This window comes from Zootermopsis nevadensis, unplaced genomic scaffold, assembly GCF_977971745.1.
Source record: "Zootermopsis nevadensis isolate Lab colony 2312 unplaced genomic scaffold, Znev_1.0 Znev_ptg000030l, whole genome shotgun sequence".
In the NCBI taxonomy this organism is placed as follows: Eukaryota; Metazoa; Arthropoda; class Insecta; order Blattodea; family Termopsidae; genus Zootermopsis; species Zootermopsis nevadensis.
The window spans coordinates 3,050,844-3,068,751 of NW_028259162.1; the positions used below are offsets into that span (position 1 = coordinate 3,050,844).

A 17,908-nucleotide genomic window follows, 5' to 3' on the forward strand; every position below is an offset into this window, starting at 1 on the left:
TCGTCCTTGGCGCCGGCCAAAATAACTCCAATTCGCGCTCGTTAACTCTCGAGCTGCTACAGGAAGAGGGCTCCACAATGCGACGGGTGGGGTTAGGTTAGGTTAGGTTAATTACGTAGTTTTGATCGATTGAAGTGATACAATTCTGTTGCCATGGTCGCCAACTGAAGGAATCAAAGGGGAAATTCCAGTCTCAGGAGGAAAATGAGGATTGCCATAGTCGGGAAAGACGAGATATATGTTCATACATCGATGTTGCAAGTGGGATTCTAATCTGTGACTGGATAGTGCTGTCAGTCAGTATTTATTAGAGGCACGAAGAAAAATCATGCGGAATTATATTCGAATCCTGAATCTCCAATTGGAATACTCAAATCACCTGCCATTAATAGGACAGCCACTCCCCTAAATGGCTTTCTAGGGTGGAATAAAGGTTATACGGACTTCGATCCCAAGATTAGATACATACAAATTAAATAAGTCAACTGAAATACCGATTCATTTTAATTATTACCGATTTCCATAATCGTTAACACAATGTACAAAATGTTTTGTATATATTTGAGGTTACATTTAATTAATTAGTCTTCTCAGGTACATAGTCATTATCACAGACATCATTAAAAGAATTAAAACTGTAAAATTTAATGCAAAATTGTTTTATTTAAACATGTTTTTATAGGTGATATTAAAATCCACGCAAGTTGAAACACTTAAAATTAAACTTGTTCAAATTTAGAGTTTCGAAGCAATCGGGTCTTATTTATTTTGAAACAAATGTATTATTGGTGCTGAAGTCTTACTTAATACGTGCGTTTCATCTGTCTATTATATATATATATACGTCGGCGTCTCTCGATTCCATCGTCACATTGTAAATTGTTCACTGGCATATTTACATACGTCACTTTTCGAATATATCTACAAAAATAAATAACTTGTAACTGGCATTCGGGGACTACCAGGGCCTCCAGACGGAAGATGAGGGCGGCTTGGACTCATCGTTAGTCAGGACAATGGTCGCTGAGAGCGCCAGCGGTCCCTGGAGCTGTGGTGATGCAGGCGGAGTGTACGCATTGTTGTAACAATGAGGGCTGATGGGGCAAGAGTCCGCGGCTGCTACCGTTTGTAGGACGTTGCTCGAGGATTTGTCGATATGACGGACGCACGAACCCAAATGTTGCAGTAACTGGGTCCTTGTCGTGGCATCGATGTTGAGAGGCGAAGTGGGAGATGTGGCTGCAGCGGCGAGGTACTGAGACACCTCTGCGGCGCAGTGGGTGAAACCTGCCCGGAATCTGTCGGCGTATGCAACCTCCGGGTTCAGACCAAGGGAATGTTGGCGACGGAGTTTGTGCAAATGACGCACGGTTAGCTCAAGAATGTCTGCCTTCTCAAGTTTGCTGACATTTTCTCCTTCGGCCTGGAGGGACGAGACAATGAGGTCCTTAAGCTCGTCCAGACATTTGTTTATTCTGGCGCGACGTTTGCGTTCCAACATCGGCTTCATAACCTGCGCACAAGAATGGCTCACATAAGTTGGTTTTTTCGTAAATGGAAGGGGTCGTTGCCTGTCAGTAGACACAAGCCTTGCATTAGCCTGGAAGACTGGCTAAATTCACGTAAAGTACTTCTGGTAAACAAGTTAGGCTATCTACCAATGTCATCCAGTTTGTAAAAACCCTCGGCACTGACGATAAATACTGACTGGACAGAGCAGGTTTCCCAAGAACGAAATAAATCGTAGAATACATAAAACTATATCGAGCTCAAAACCGAAATAATAAATAAAAATACTGATATACTTTACTAACCCCGAAGTCAATAAAACGGAAACAAAGATATATTCACACGCATCGTAAATAATTGCAGTTTAAAAATAAACATTCACATACGAGTCACAAGTGGGAAGAAAAATGACACATGACTGTCGCTGATAAAATTATTTTCGTGCCATTAATTGAGAAGAATGTGAATCATTTGGTTTCAGTATAAATCTTCCACATTAAAAAAGAACGAAACCAAATTAAACTCTCTTAAAACGGAAAATTGCTGCTGTTTATAGCTGGCATTTGGGCTCCTGCAGTTCAGTAACACATGGATAAGTGGGCGTAACCCTTCATTGAAGGTACTGGAATTAGAGTCCTCAATTACTTCCCAATGGATCAATTACCCAGAGGGTAAGGTCACCATGCCTTGCTAATCAGAACATAACCACTTAAATAAAATCGATTTTCTTTACCTTTCGATACTGGTATGTTCTTGATATTGGCTGTTCTTCATAGTCACAGGCTGGCACCAAGTACGTAGCCCCGTCAGGTCTCATGATGACGGATCACACAGGGCAATCAACAATTCGCTCTTATCACTAATCCACACCGATCGCCAGACACTATAGTAGTGGTAACAGTTTGGGGCAGGCCGTGGGCTATAAGTGTGTATATATAATAGGGGAATGTGGAGGGGATAGACCAGGTGTATGTGTGTATGTATGCGCAGGGCCCGTGTCAAACGGACTACCTCCTGCTGCAGCCGCCTCGGCCGTGGGAAACTAACTGGGCCCCACGTTCCCACACACACAGACAGCCTCTGAAACCACCTGTGCCATTCCCCCACACAACAGCTACTGCTATCAGGCTACTGGAACGCCGCGATTTTGACGACGTCCTAATTTTCGCACCAACAAATTCATCACCTCTCGTGCCTTTGATTTTTCAGAACCGGCGTGGACGACGCAGTATCAAAGCATAAAACACGTTCACTGTATTTCCACGATCAGACAACACCTTTCAAATTCAAGCGCCGTGATATTGGTTCGTGAATATTATAACCTGTTAAAATGTTGAAGGAACCCTTTCTCTGTCCATGGAACACGATCCATGAACATGTGTGTCTCCACGAATAGTCGGGGCGTTTGTGAGGGAGGAATTGCATTCCGCCACTGCAGAGGGGAGGAAAGGGTCTACCGCCTAGCCGTGACTAAAGAGAGTAATTTTAAAAAAATTGAAAAGCCAAGTTTTTAAGTTGCTTAACCACGCATTATACAGCGCGTAATATTGTTTCAAAGCGAAATTAAAACTTCAGGTGAACCGTCCGATAGCTGACCCGAGGGATGAAGCTAACTGAGACAGACTCCGTCCTGAACTAATTTCGCCCCACTCCCCATCCTCATTACCTGTTTCCAGCACCCTGATTATGTAGGAAATAACCACCTCTGAAACGTCTGCAAACTTTTTACATCCTACACCTTCATAAACAAGAAATTTCCGTAGGGAGGGGAAAAGATAAAAAGAGACATTGTTTTCTGTAGCGCGTTCTAAATTTCAAGATTCGTCTCTTCATCTCTGTTCACTACCTTACGTCGACAGCTGTGGCCTTCGTGTCAGCCAAGGTGTGGACGTGTTCTCCGTGATCTGATTTCTTTCGTGGCCTGTCATCTGGGTTGTAGCGCCTTGCAGTTCACGACGCAACAACCCAGACGATAGCCATCTTCGTACTCACCGCCGTGAGAACCTTAAATCTTTTATGCACAGATGCAGTCAGTTCAGTCCAAAGCGCCCTGGCATTCTCGTTGCCTTGAGTTCCATTTATTTTGGACAGCCCTTGTGACTTTCTTGGTGTGGCTGAATGCTGTAATTTGTGGCAAACATTTGGATGCTACGTGTAACACGAGGCGTTCAGGCTTTCTGCCAGAGTCCATAGCCGAGTACTGAATTTTCCGACATCTTGCTCCATGAAAAATTCCACCGTGGACCAATGCCTCTTTCCAGAAGAAAAAGTTCCACGGTGTTTACTATCGTATTCACAGGAGCCCACCGAGCCTTAGGTCTTGTGTGAAACGTTTTTGGACATGAATATGGCTCCTTTCGGATGTTACGCCGTGCAATCTCATAGTCTCATCAGGACAATCTGACAACGAACACATTAAGCGCCTCTGAAACGTCGGTCAGTTTGTTCGAGACTACACTGCACAGCATTCCAAGAATACTTTCATCGTCGGCCGCTGTAAGAACGTGTAATCTCGTTTTGAGACACAGTATTTTACTGCGAGGAGTGTTTCGCCAGCTGGCTAACCTCTGATTTGATACACCACCCCTTGTCAGCTGTCAGTATAGCCTATTCGCAGTTGCATTTTTTAATCTCGGGCAGAGTTTCGGCTATTCGGAGACTTTATATCTTTTCTTCCGCCATTCCCAAACGAATGCAAGGATAGTTTTTGGAATAGGCCACGTATTCCTCTGTTCGTGGTCTCCGTAGGCACGGGCAAAGCTTCGCCCTTCCTTCCGACTCCACCCGCATCGGCAAGTAACTCGATATTCCTTGGGCCAACCCTTGTATTTTGCACTGTTTCCAGCAAGCGGGCGTCTGTCAACGCGACCCACTTTTGAAATGTGGGGTGGAGGGGGGACACGAGGTAAAGCGCACGCAACCCCCCCCCCCCCCCAAACCAGTGTTACATAAGAAGGGTTTCAGGAGGTTCGGGAGACACAAGAAAGCAAAACGACGCTCCAGTCTGCGATGTTAAGGACAGCGGACCCTTGCACTCAAAACATGCCACAAGACGGGTGCAGCAACGATGGGGGGAGAAGTTTGAATTACAAATGAATTTCCACCCCATTGTAAACACGTCTAACCCTCAAATCCCTCGTTACAGAGCAGTCATCAGTATTCAGCCGTTCAGGAAAATTCCGGTTTTTGGACCTAACTTCACAGCCGTAATCATATCAGTCACGAGACATCGTTTGCATCCTTTTTAATATCATCCTCCTACCATATTTTTAGTCTTCTAAGTGACTGCATTAAAAAAGATTCTTTTTTTACATCAGTAAGATCCACTTACTTCCCCGATGAGGGCGATACGACCGAATCTCTCGGTTGAGAGGTTTGCAATACTACGTTTTATTCAGAAATACCCAGGGTGCTGGGTATTTATCGGTGATCCTCGCTTGCTGCAGGCCAAATCGCGTTATCTAGCACAGCAGTGTTCCTACACACCCCTATCGAAGCTACACGACCTGTACAGTTGAAGAACCATCGTTAGATAAACCATAAACAAACATCCCATTTACATTGGAGCATTTATGGTTTCAACCCTTGCAATCGAAACGTACCGAGAACCTACCACTGGCGACGAAGTGTCTCTCCAGAGTTTGTTATTAATAGGTTTAAAATTGTGACAAACATTTCACTCTTAATAACCAGTATCCTTAAGGGTTCGAAACATGTGCTTCCGGAACACAAGTCTACACTGCGTTAGACGAAAGAGCACACGAAAATGTTTCTGTAATATCATTTCATAAAGGCGGTAGATGCAATCAAATGATGCATCTGTCCGGTACCAAAATACGGCATGCGTGCAGCTGTACCTACGCGAATCGCTAATTCACTTCACATATCTCGGTGTTCCAACACAACTTTCAACTTCCCAACCAGAAGGGGGCCAGGGGGGGGTCAAACTCCCCTTCCTATAGACCCGGCCTTGAAAAATCCCTCCACATGTGTCACCCGATTTGCAAAAGCACGCAACACGTGTTCCGCTAATTGCAAGCCATTGTTCTAGCTTTAACACGCGCAAACCAGTAACCTTGCCACTCCCCCCCCCCCCCCCCCCCGTCAACACTGATTAAAAAACTTGTGACCTTTTTGTGTTGCCAGAAAACGGACGGTAAGTGGTCGTTCGTGTTGTGACGCCGTTTGGTCGTTGGGAGGTTACGCTGAAGATGGAGGCGACACTTCTCTACGATATGTTGGTAACCACTTAGAAGACCACGCGGCGTCACATGACAAAGGGATGATGACCGCTACTCTTCAGTACAGTGGGAGAACGGCAAAGAACGGTTTCTAAAATCATCGCAAAATTCAATTTAAAACGACAACATTTATTTGTCAAATTCTCACCGTAAAGTTTTTCTACCGATGTTTGTCCATCACTCACAGGCAGTCGGCTCTACAATTTTTGTATTTAATATAATTTTCTAATCTACGTAATACAGTAGGTATATTATTTTAAACTTACAGCTTGTGTATACTGCGTTCCAGCGTTTTTGACCGATGAACTTTGTTTCATGTAGAGATGATGGTTGTCTTCTGGGATATCGGGTGGTGTAGTCGGGTAGAAATCGACCGACGTTTTGGAGGTGTTTATCTCCTCAGTCATTAAGGCGATGACGTAAGCACATCTGAAACGTCGGTAACCACACTATACGGTGCAAAATTCCAGAAGACAATAATCTTCATGCTCGCCGCCTTGGAAACCTTAAAACTCACTTGGTTAAAACGAGTGGGGCCCTGAAACTGGTATGAAATTATCGGACATTCGCTGGGATGGCGAATGTGTTCAGGGCTTCCAAGAGGGAGTTTCCTTTCAACTGCTGTCTGTATGCATCGCTGTTAACACAGAAAACTGTCTTTAGACAGTTCTTTTTCAGCGTAAACAAATCGCCATTATACAAAATAAGTAAGTCAGTATGTGCATTATTTATTAGATTTGTTAAAGAGGCTTCTATAAGATTCGTCCAACACACGCGTAGCTACGAGCTTGAAGTAAATAATATGACGTATGTGTGACGTAATAAACAGGAAATTGTGTTGTTTCAGTATAAGTTATTTTAAGAAAAACCCGGGCGGACAACAGATTAGAAATAAAGGACGTTTGCTGTGGAAACAGTGAAAGACGTCATGTACTTTCGTAACTTTTAAGTCTCACCGGTTAATGCTTTTTTAAAAAAATAAAAAAGAATACCAAGATGACAAATTTGTCGTCTATACCAGTTTTCCAAGACAAAGGCCATCGGTTACTGGGTGTCAGAAACTGGTCAGACAGGTCGAAGTGGTGGTGGTGGTCGATCCACGAGGCTGCGGGCGGACCAGGGTGCGTTGCGTCTCTCGAACAGCTGTTACAGTCAACGATGTGACCCCTGTCTTCAACTGGCAGGATCCTCGCATTTAATTGACTTCCACTACTCCTCAAGATGCCTCCATCATGAGGACGACGCTCTGATGAGGGAGACAGCAAGGACCTCTGAAACGTCTGTAAACTTCACGGTGCAACAACCCAGAAGACATACACTTTTGTAACCGTAGAACACGACACTTTATTACCAGATTTTCAAGAAGAAGAAGGAGTATCATAATTCGTAACCTTTGGTTGGCTCTGTGTAATCTGTACCTCAGTTAGTTAACTTTACATGCACGAACTGAAGGTCGTCGTCGTCACGGTGTTCGGCGTGGCAGATAGGAAAATTCACTAAAATGCTTTTCGGAGGGACAGACTTGAATTCCAGTCAAGTCACTTGGGCACATACTGCAAATACTTGAGAGATTCTCACGGTGCTTTAAAAACGTGCCCTGTACTCGAGGACCTTTCGGCAGCCGCTGAGAGCATCTGCTCTGTCCGTCCACAGTATTCTGCGATTTGCAGAAACATTGACATCCGTCCTGAATGTTTTTCCAAAAAAACTGAAGTACTGAGATCTGATTCCTGACAGGAACATTATGAAATTTTTCTCGTCACCACCGCGTTCAGACTGCCAAACCACGTTCAAAGTTTCATATTGTTTGATCAGGTGGTGCATACAGTTACCACGGGGCTTTAAAGGGTTAACGGTGAGTCATTTGTCAATCACAGCAGAAGCGAGAGATTATTAGACCTGCGATATGACACCTTGCGTAGGGTAAATTTTGAGCAGTGCCAGACATTCCCAGCGTCAGGCCAAAAGGTTCGATCAATTTAATCGGGAGAGGTCGTTCAAAAGCTTATTTCCGGGTTATGTAACGAAATCGAATCACGCCGTGTGCCTTGACCTGCTCGGTGAATGTGGAGCATTTCAAGGTGGGGTTAATGCCACCGGTTGTCACAACGCAGGCAAGGCGCAAGGACGTTTGAGTTGCCGCGGGCAGAAGGTCCGGTCAGCACGCAATGCCCTGGGCGGGCTGCAGTGAGTGTGGGAACTTAGCCCCGATTGACCTGAGGCTGCCTGCCACTACCAACTTCCGGTCGACTGATTGGCAGGATGTCGACATGCAGTGGCGTATCCTGGGGACGGGCTGTGAGAAGAAAGCGTACAGAGATAAGCGATTCCATGAATTCGTTGTTAAGGTTGGTTCAGGTAGTGAACTTTTTGAAGTCTGTGCTGCAGTAATGAGACGTCCTTGCTAATAACGGTACATGACTGTGTTCCCTTATCAATGCTCTTTAACCCATTTATCATTATCGTCAAATCAAGGAGGTTGGCGTACGCTGAACGTGTAACTCACTTAGAAGGGGATTAGACATGCATACAAACTGTAGGAAAATCTCAAAGGGAAGACACATTTTGCGAGACGTAGACATAAATGGAAAGTAATAGGCTACTGGGACGTTCTGTGAACACGAATTTACCATATGAGACCGTGAACGCGCCGTTCTCTACAAGAAGAGCTGATATTGGCAGATAACGCGGGAATTACGGGACCTAAATTTCGGGACAGTTTTCTGCTTATTTTCGAGTTAAAAAAATTTCGCGATCACAGTCGGTTCCTAGGTCATGTTAGAATAGTGAAAACTGATAAAAGTGCATGTTGTAAGATCTAAGTATCGTTGTGGAAAGGGATGATCCTGTCGCGGGCCATATTTTACACACCCTTGTAGTGTGGTAACGATACAGACCATTTGCTTTGTAAATGAAGCTTACCGTGCCTGTTCGCCTCCGATCCACTTTGTCGTTATAATTAGTGTCTTAATCGTTGTGAAGGATCCAAAGCCTGTTAATATAAGCCACTTTTATTGCCATCTTACGCCATTATGCACATTACAGCTCCAGTTTCACGCAGCTTGTAATGTTATACGCGCGGATTAACAATTTAATGTCGGTATTTTAATGCAAATTCGAATAGCAACTACGTGGTAGACCTGTCTTACCTCAGGATTCACTGCAGTTATTTGTTACGGGAAAGAGTCCCTTAGGCCAAGTATTCGAACCAGGTACCTCTGGAATAAAAAGTCGTCCAGTCGCATCGCCGCCTTGTAATGAGAGCGCAGGACAACCTGTTCTGGTATCATCCACGTCGATTTGTCGGGCCTTGAACCCTGGTTAACTTAATGGTAGGCGTGAGTCCTAACGGCGTAATGGTGCAGGTGACAGTAGGAGTGTCAGAACCATGAACCATGGAGGCTTGAACTGTTTGTACCGTCGATAGGGGTGAGAGGATGGTTAGGCCTCCGTTGAATTAGAAAGGATTGGTAAGGAAGCGATCTTGAAGTAACATTCGCCTCGGAAGGTCTACCTGCGGTGCTGAAGAACAATGATCAGCCTCGTCATTGTATGTTTTATGTTACGAAGAACTTGTAGGTATTTTGATAGGAAGAATAATGGGAGCCTAACCTCCAACTTCTCACCAGAGTGTTCTGTAATAGTTTGCATAACTCCGGGAAGTGGCTGGCTTATGAGCTGGACGACACGTTTCGACTTCAAGCAAGGACTGGGATTTTCTCTTGGCCAACACGTTCTTCTGATAGGGTATACCCCCCACCCCCACCCCCCACAATGTTTACTGGGAGCATTTTACTCGGGGACGAAGTTTCCGAAGCAGTAAACAGACCGCTCAGCAGACTTCGATTCTCTACAGGGCTATTAATTTTTTCCCGTATTTGTGTTCAACCCAGAATCCAGGCTACTTGCGTGTAGGGTTAAGACGGTTGGAGCGTGACGCTTACCACTTATGTCATTGTAATGCCGACGTTAAGAATTCGTGGCGGGCTGTTACCGTCCTCGTGCCCGGCAGTCTACAGGTAGCGTGCAAGTCAACGCGTCCTTCCTCGAGTTCAGTCTTGGCTAGCTTCCATCCTTGTAACCCCACCTGCCAAGCTTTCCCACACTCTGCCAGCGGAAATGACGTAATCACTACGCAAGTTGCGTGCGTTCTACCTACATTAACTCCGACCGCGTGCTTGGATAGATGAGTAGAATAAAATAATAGGCCCTGTCCTGTGGCATTAGGAAATAAGAAGCACACGAACCGCTGATCTCGCTGTTTTGTATCCATGTATACATACAGTATGTGGGGAAATGTAACATCATTTTTTAGCCCAAATCATTAGCATCACGTGCTATCCTTGTTATAGATTGTATCTCAGAGAATTAGATTACGATGTGGCTGAAGGCCAAACCGTGGTGCAGTCTCAAATTACATGTATTAACGTCTGGTGGGCGAAGAATTGTAACAGGGAAGTGGCTGTGAGATGCGAGATGTGAGATTCTGAAGGCAGTGAAGATGATGATGAAGATTTCTGTCTTCTGGGTTATTGCGCTGTGTAGTCTGGTCGATGTTAACCAACGTTTCAGAGGTCATACTGCCTCCGTCATCAGGGCGATGAATATCGCCCTGATGACGGAGGCAGTATGACCTCTGAAACGTTGGTTAACATCGACCAGACTACACAGCGCAATAACCCAGAAGACAGAAATCTTCATATTCACCGCTGTGAGAACCTCAAGTCTTACGAAGATGATGATGTTCGGAATTTAAGGTCCACAGCTGAATCCGGAAAAGAAATTAAAATATGTGCGAACCTCTGCGTGTCGGGTTGTAAAAAGGGCCTGACTGACAATAAAACTGCAGAATAATTGTCCTACACAAGAACAGTAATGATAAAAATCCGCTAGGCTGTAACGGAGACTCGCCGAAGTCCAGGGATTTTTGCGTTCATCAGCTGGTTAGGTCCATTGGCTTCAAGAAGGCCTGTGTGTGTTTAAACGAAGTCTGTAGTACCGTTGGCACAGGCGATTATTTGTCAAGTTGATAAGTAAAGGACACTAATTGGAATCCTTCCATCCAGAGACCTCTCAGGAGTACTAAAGGTACTATCCTACAGCGAGCTGAAATGGACCAAAAAAGGATAAATTACTCTTTATTTTCGAGGAGTGTGGAATTTTCTCAGGACTGTTCATAAGGAGGAGTTATATGTTGTATCGTGGCCTGTTGATTCTCACGGTGAAAGCGTTTCGCCTCGTTTTTATTTAACCAACACGTGGTGCAGAAACACATTACATGCACGACCAGGGAACCGTGTCTGGTACGAAAGGGTGTGCAAAATTTTAGATCACCATTCAGACAGAACGAAACGAGAAATTTGATTTTTTTTGCTAATTCGGAAGTTCTGGTATTCGGTTCCTAGGGGAGGGGGGGGGGGTTAGGGGTCCTACGTTCTTGCTCGAAGTTGTTTTCAGGTAATTTTTAAGTTTCGGAATATTTATCCATGTTTTATTGTTAAACGTTTTCAGCTTAGATACTTTATTACAGTACACTAACCGATAGTGAACGTGATTTTAGCACACCCGGTTCTTCCCTTTAAGCTGTGTTTTAGAAATGTTGTTCTAGCTTGCTTCTGCTTTAGTTTTTAAGAACCCCGCCCACTATCGTCCGTGCACAGGTATTGAAGAGATACATCACGTTATTACATAGCACAGCGGTCAAGGAAGCGATGTGGTATTGACGCCTCTTGCAAAAACGAGCCACGCTGGGTTAATACCAATTATTACTCATTTTAAGGATCTCAGAAGATTGAGGGCGTTCAGAACCGGAGTTTAGAGGGAAATGGGACCCAAGAAAGAAATAGCAACAAGGAGGCGATAATTAATGAGACACTTCGTAAATTAAACGTCACCTAATATTATTAGGGCGAATAAATCGAACAGGGGTTGGTAGAACACGTAGAATGCACAGGGAAATAAGAAATGTATGCAAAATTCTAGTCGGAAAGCCTGAAGGTTTGAAGAGATCACTTAGGAGAACCTACCTAGACGGAGATGTGAGGATAATATTGAAATACATAAGATAGTGTAGTTGCGTCATATTGTGACTTATTAAATTAAAATTAATTATTTGGTTTTCCGTCAAATCATAATGTATTTAAAATAAGATAATTAAAATAATTAAAATATCATTCTGTGTTCCATATCGAATAATCGATTTACAATTGGAACATTTACAACATGTTTCGGTTTTATTAAACCATCATCAGGTGTAAAATTATATTAAATTTAAAACTCAATTACGATTTTTTACAATTTTTCGTAGTGTAGTTTTTTTGGAGGTCGTGTCCAGATATTTTCATATAATGGATCAATTTTATTGTTTGAAGTGATGCTTTTGATGTTTACATCGGTCAGAGATGAAATAGTAGACAACACAGTTGTGTCTGGAGGTGATCCAGAAGTATTACCGTATCCGATCAAGGATTATTACAATAAAGTTGATCATATTCACCGCTGTGAGAACCTCAAGTCTTACATAGTAAACCTCTATGGGGAGGATACTCATCGCTTCATCCGGAGATTCGAGGCTCTTCGGATCAAGAAAGCCAAACGTCTCTGCTCCCTTTCCTTCCTACTCCGATGCAGGGACCAAGGGACGGTCCCGCATTTCCTTCATTTCCACCACAACATCCATTCCGAGGCCGCCAAGAGGATCTATCGAAGGACGAGCTTCTGCTTATTACGGGAGCGCGTGCACCACACGAGGCGCGAGTTAGATGCGATCTCCCGGGACCTGTTGGGCATGCACCTCCGCCTCGCTGCGGAGCTGTCCACCGCGGACTGGGACCTCATCGACCGCATCACCTTCGAGAGGGCTTCACGGACTGCGGCTGACGACAAAGCCAGGCAGTGCCAGAAGTTCCAGCGACTGCATGGAGCTCAACATGCAGGCCCGCGGACCGACACGAAGAAAACTGTGGTTAACCTGAGCGGAAGGCCACTGGAGGATGCTGCCTACGCTGCCCTGGGCAAGGGCTTGAACTATGCGGTAGCACCTACAGTGCTGCCCATCGAGGATTTCCTGAGCGGTGTTGAGAGAGCTGTTCGCTCCCTACCTGTGGAAGCAGCCGAGGAGGTCCGGCAAGAGACCGTGCGGATCCTGAGAGCCTCCAAGAAGCCGAAAGACAATCTGTCCGGAGCTGAAAGGAGAGCTCTCCGAGCACTGCGGAATAACGCGGACCTCACGGTCCTCCCGGCAGACAAGGGTAGCGCGACGGTTGTCCTCAGCACTGATGACTACAACGGGAAGATCCGAGCCCTTCTGGAAGCCCCGACGTACAGGCTACTGTCTAAGGACCCTACGGAAGCCGTTGAAAGGAAGACCAACCTCCTTCTCAAGAAGTGTTCATTTCCAGAGGAGGTCATCCAAAAGCTACGGCCCCAGGGTTCGAGGCCCCCTAGACTGTATGGGCTACCCAAGATCCATAAGGAAGGAGCTCCCCTCAGGCCCATCGTAAGCACCATCGGCGCTCCAACCTACCGGCTCGCCCAATATCTCGCGGGACTACTCGGTGGATTGGTGGGGCACTCTCCACGTCACGTGAAGAACTCCACCGAATTCATCAATACTATCAAGTCGCTCCGCGTGGGTCCTGGGGACATCATGGTTAGTTTCGATGTCGTGTCCCTCTTCACCATGGTACCCGTTGGTGATGCCCTACGTCTCCTGGAACGGCACTTCGATGGCGACGTCTTGAGGCTGTTCCACCTGGTACTAACCTCTTCATATTTCAAGTTCGGCGGCCGGTTCTACGAACAGACCGACGGGGTGGCTATGGGTTCCCCACTATCACCTGTCATCGCCAATTTCTACATGGAGTACTTTGAAGAAATGGCGGTGGACGGGGCGACCTTCAAGCCCCTCTGCTGGTTCCGTTACGTAGACGACACGTTTGTCATCTGGCCCCACGGCCCTGACAAGCTCGCGGAGTTCCTCAGCCACCTCAACAGCATTCACGAGAGCATCCAGTTCACCATGGAAACTGAAAAGGACGGTCATCTCCCATTCCTCGACATAGACATTCACCGGAAACCTGACGGCTCATTAGGCCACAAGGTGTACCGGAAACCAACCCATACCGACCTTTACCTCAACTCCAATTCCCATCACCACCCGTCCAACAAACAGGCCGTGCTCTCGACCCTGGTACACAGGGCTAAAGCCCTTTGCGACCACGACAGCCTACAGAGTGAACTGGAGGCACTCACCACCACCTTCAGGAAAAACGGATACAGCAACCGTCAGATTCAGAAAGCTCTCAATCCGCCTGCGAGGCTGCCACCGCCTACTGAAAAACCAGCCTCGGTTGCCTTCCTGCCCTACGTCGGGACGACCTTCAACCGCATAAGCAGGTTGCTGGCCAGGCACGACATCAAGTCTGTTGGTCTTCCGCCAAAGAAAATTCCCAGTTTTCTCCGGCCGGTAAAGGACGACCTAGGACTGAAGACGCCTGGCGTATACAGAGTTCCCTGCGAGTGCGGAAAAGTCTACATCGGCCAGACAGGCCGTTCCGTTGAGGCCAGGATCAAGGAGCACGAACGCCACATCCGGCTCGGGCAGCCCGAGAAATCTGCGGTTGCTGAACACCGCTTCAACTTGGAGCACAAGATACAGCTAGAGGACACTGCTATCCTCTCCTCAAAAACCGGCTACATGGACCGGTTAATCAGGGAAGCCATCGAGATCGAACTTCATCCTGATAACTTTAACAGGGAAGATGGACTTCACCTGAGCCGGTCCTGGAAGCCTCTGATCCACACACTCCGAGGACTCCGAGAACGAGCAAGAGTGCGCCGCCAGAACCAACCAGACCACTAACTCGGCCCTTTTCAGGGCCTTTATCCATACAACTACACTCACCTTTCTCTCCCTCTCCCACCCTCGCCCACGTGCTACCATTGGTCCACTCCCATACCTGCTCCCATTGGCTCGGGGCAGGCTACACCTTTCACTTCCCTGCCTATAAAATCCAACTCCTCACACCCTATTGGCATATTCATCGCCCTGATGACGGAGGCAGTATGACCTCTGAAACGTTGGTTAACATCGACCAGACTACACAGCGCAATAACCCAGAAGACAGAAATCTTCATATTCACCGCTGTGAGAACCTCAAGTCTTAAATTGTAATTGAGTTTTAAATTTGATATAATTTTACACCTGATGATGGTTTAATAAAACCGAAACATGTTGTAAACTGTTCCAATTGTAAATCGATTATTCGATGTGGAACACGGAATGATGTTTTAATTATTTTAATTATCTTATTTAAATACATTGTGATTTGACGGAATAACCAAATAATTTTAATTAAAATACATGTTGTGTTCTTTGCAGTTTTGATAGGCGTGTATCAGTAGCCATGATATTAATCGCAGAATTACATGAAATGTGACCGAAACTTTTATCACACGTTGCCGAGAGCCATAAATTGTTTGTTATCGCACTTAGAGTGCGCTACAAATTTTGTAAAAAGAGCTTCAGATTTTTACGATAAGATCAAGGAAAATCGATAGTGTTCGATTTCATGTAAAATAAGGTTATCGTTAGGCTAACATGAAACATGCCTGAGTTCGTCTAATAAATTGAATGTGGATAAAAATAACAATTAATGCAGTATAATTAGGGAATGTAGAAAATCACTAATATGTGACTGAGATTGGGGAAGGGGGAATAGATTTAAAGATAAAGGATGAATGTTGTGTAATAAGAGAATTGCACCTCTAAGGACAATTACGACTGCGCTGTGGACCGCGAGAAACCTGTTAGGCGGGCACAGTCCCTTGTACGGAATACGAGGTGCGATCGGAAAGTTTCTAGACTGCGCCTATAAAAACCCCGTACACTTATCTCAGGTATTAAATTCATCCATCACCCTCAAAGTAGTTCCCCTGGGAGTGAACACAACGATCCCAGCGCCGCTGCCAAGCCTGGAAGCATCCCTGGAAATCTTTCTTTGTCAGCCTGTCAAGCACCATCTGCGATTCTGCCTGAATCTCTTCTATCGTCTCAAATCTCCTTCCCTTTAGCTGAATTTTCATCTTTGGGAAGAGGAAGAAGTCACACGGCGAATAAGGAGGGTGTGGGATGACGGCCATGGTGTTTGAGGCCAAAAACTGTCGAACTTTGAGGGCGGTGTGCGCTGGCGCGTTGTCATGATGCGTCGCATGTGGAGTTCTTCCTTTAGAATCAGCTGACAGGTCCCATAGCCTATCCCAACAATGTCGCACAAGTCGTTGATGGTACGACGTCGATCTTCGTGAATGGCCTGCCGAATCTTCGTAACATTTTCGGGCGTTGTGCTCGAAGATGGTCGTCCAGAACTCTCGTCATCATCGACAGAGGTTCGGCCATTTTTAAAACGTGAATGAAACACAAACGTTTGTGCACGACCCATTGCGGACTCCCCAAATGCTTGCTTTAGCATTTCATAGGTTTCCGTAGCCGTTTTGGCGAGTCTTTGGCAAAATTTGATGCACACGCCATTCCGAAATCGCAGGAGGGTCGGTGTAATGCACTACCAAAACGCCCGTAACTAAGAAACAAATGTTAATTCGATGATGCCGGCTGGCACACTGATTCACTATGAATGTAGGCCGCACCCCCTAGCGGCAGAATCTCGTACTACATCCGGTTCGCCCGCTATTGATACAGTCTTGAAACTTTCCGATCGCACCTCGTAAATGAACGCTGAGGTTGCAGTACGCAACCAGAGATTATCTGAGCTAAGAAGTGCCCTAACGGTATCCCGAATAAGTGTGGGCGAAGAGGTTTATCTGACCTTGCCCATCGTCCCACGTTTCTGCTTGCTCGAGCGCGATGTTTGTTGACTGTCGAAAATCCTCAGAACGTGAATTTGCGTGACCGTAATGACTGAGGTCGCTTGTATTGTGACGCCACGTGGTCTTGTTGGTGGTTGCCAACGTTTCAGAGGAATGCGTTGACTCTGTTTCCGGGCATCGCATCCATTTTAAACTCTTTGTAGAGGGCCAACTGTACAAAAGAAATGAAAATCTTAAATTCTATTATAAAACAATGTCCTCGCTGTGGTTTAACGTTATTAAAACGTCATGATGACGTGCGGAGGAGTGGAGACATAGATCCGCGCATTCTTAACCTAGTTATGATGGATGTGAGTGGTCAGCTTCAGGTTCTGGCCGCTTTACTCCCGACCCACTAGATATGAAGCTTCTTTCTCCTTGTTCTAGGTCCACGGTTTCCTGTAGATGCCCATTCGTGTTCCCTCCTGTCTCCCTGCTCTCCGTCACTTCCTGTTCCTCTCCAGTGGCTGCTTGGTATTGCTACAGCCGATGCTCTGCTCCGCTTAATTGAATAAGAGCCACGTTCCCATGGTCTGAGGGAGCAGCAGCCTGTAAATTGGATCCACGCTGCCAGAACAAACCGCAGAGAGCATTGGAGCAGGAACCAAAGACGATGCTGACCGCAGAACTACCTGCGAGCAGTCAGAACATCTGATACGTCCCCGATTAAGCCTGCTCCGCTCTGACACCCTATTTCCCAAACACCCACTTTAATATTATCCTTTTATCAAGGTCTTGGTCTTACGAATGGGCTTCAGGGCTTTGCTGTTGTTGCAGTCCATCGTCCTCGCATCACGAGGGGTCGGATTGGGCTCGTTCCAGCAACGCAGTCGGCCTTGTGATTGCGCGTACGTGTACGTTACGAGCCGTCGGTGACATCAGTGTGGCGGGGACTGTTCGTGCTCACGTATGAATGAATGAACGTCATTCTTCAATTGTTTGAAATCCCCATTGTGCACGCTGCTATGTGTGAATGGTGAATGGGTGATTTGAGTGCTAGCGTCGGTAGAAAAAGTCACGAACTCTGCCTGCAGGTTTCAACGTCTTGTGAAATTATATTGTAATAGATTTCGGCGCAGTCTGCAATTGTTCCTGGGGCTAAAGGACTCTGGTTGTTTTTATAATGGTTTCCCGTAAGATGCAAGCAGTATTACGTAACCTGGCGTTGCGCCGTGTAATCTGGTACACGTTACAGAGGCTTTTGCTGCGTCTATCATCAGGACGACAATTTGTCTTACTTTCCGTTCGCTCTCTCGTGTTTGTTTTAGGCTGCGTATCTTTTATTTCAATTG

General features: G+C 45.9%; 2 protein-coding genes across 2 annotated transcripts; one reads left to right on the forward strand and one right to left on the reverse strand.

Moving 5' to 3' along the window:
• Positions 1–486: 486 nt before the first annotated feature.
• On the reverse strand, positions 487–2,590 carry LOC110841275 (enhancer of split mgamma protein). The gene is made up of 2 exons (XM_022086667.2): positions 2,243–2,590; positions 487–1,513 (listed from the first exon to the last, which is right to left on the reverse strand). Exons 1-2 carry the CDS (start codon positions 2,324–2,326, stop codon positions 959–961), a joined length of 639 nt encoding a protein of 212 aa, XP_021942359.1. The 5' UTR covers positions 2,327–2,590; the 3' UTR covers positions 487–958.
• A 5,328-nt stretch (positions 2,591–7,918) lies between these two features.
• LOC147872106 (uncharacterized) lies at positions 7,919–17,271 on the forward strand. Its single transcript, XM_087358826.1, has 3 exons — positions 7,919–8,108; positions 12,275–13,314; positions 17,155–17,271. Exons 1-3 carry the CDS (start codon positions 7,919–7,921, stop codon positions 17,269–17,271), a joined length of 1,347 nt encoding a protein of 448 aa, XP_087214952.1.
• Positions 17,272–17,908: the final 637 nt, after the last annotated feature.

Coding starts and splice junctions, on each gene's coding strand:
- LOC147872106 (XM_087358826.1), top strand. CDS start 7,919: ATGCCCTGGGCGGGCTGCAGTGAGTGTGGGAACTTAGCCCCGATTGAC. Junction 8,109..12,274: donor CGTTGTTAAGGTTGGTTCAG/GTAGTGAACTTT, acceptor AGTCTTACATAG/TAAACCTCTATGGGGAGGAT. Junction 13,315..17,154: donor CGGGACTACTCGGTGGATTG/GTGGGGCACTCT, acceptor CCATGGTCTGAG/GGAGCAGCAGCCTGTAAATT.
- LOC110841275 (XM_022086667.2), bottom strand. CDS start 2,326: ATGAGACCTGACGGGGCTACGTACTTGGTGCCAGCCTGTGACTATGAA. Junction 1,514..2,242: donor GAACATACCAGTATCGAAAG/GTAAAGAAAATC, acceptor TCTTGTGCGCAG/GTTATGAAGCCGATGTTGGA.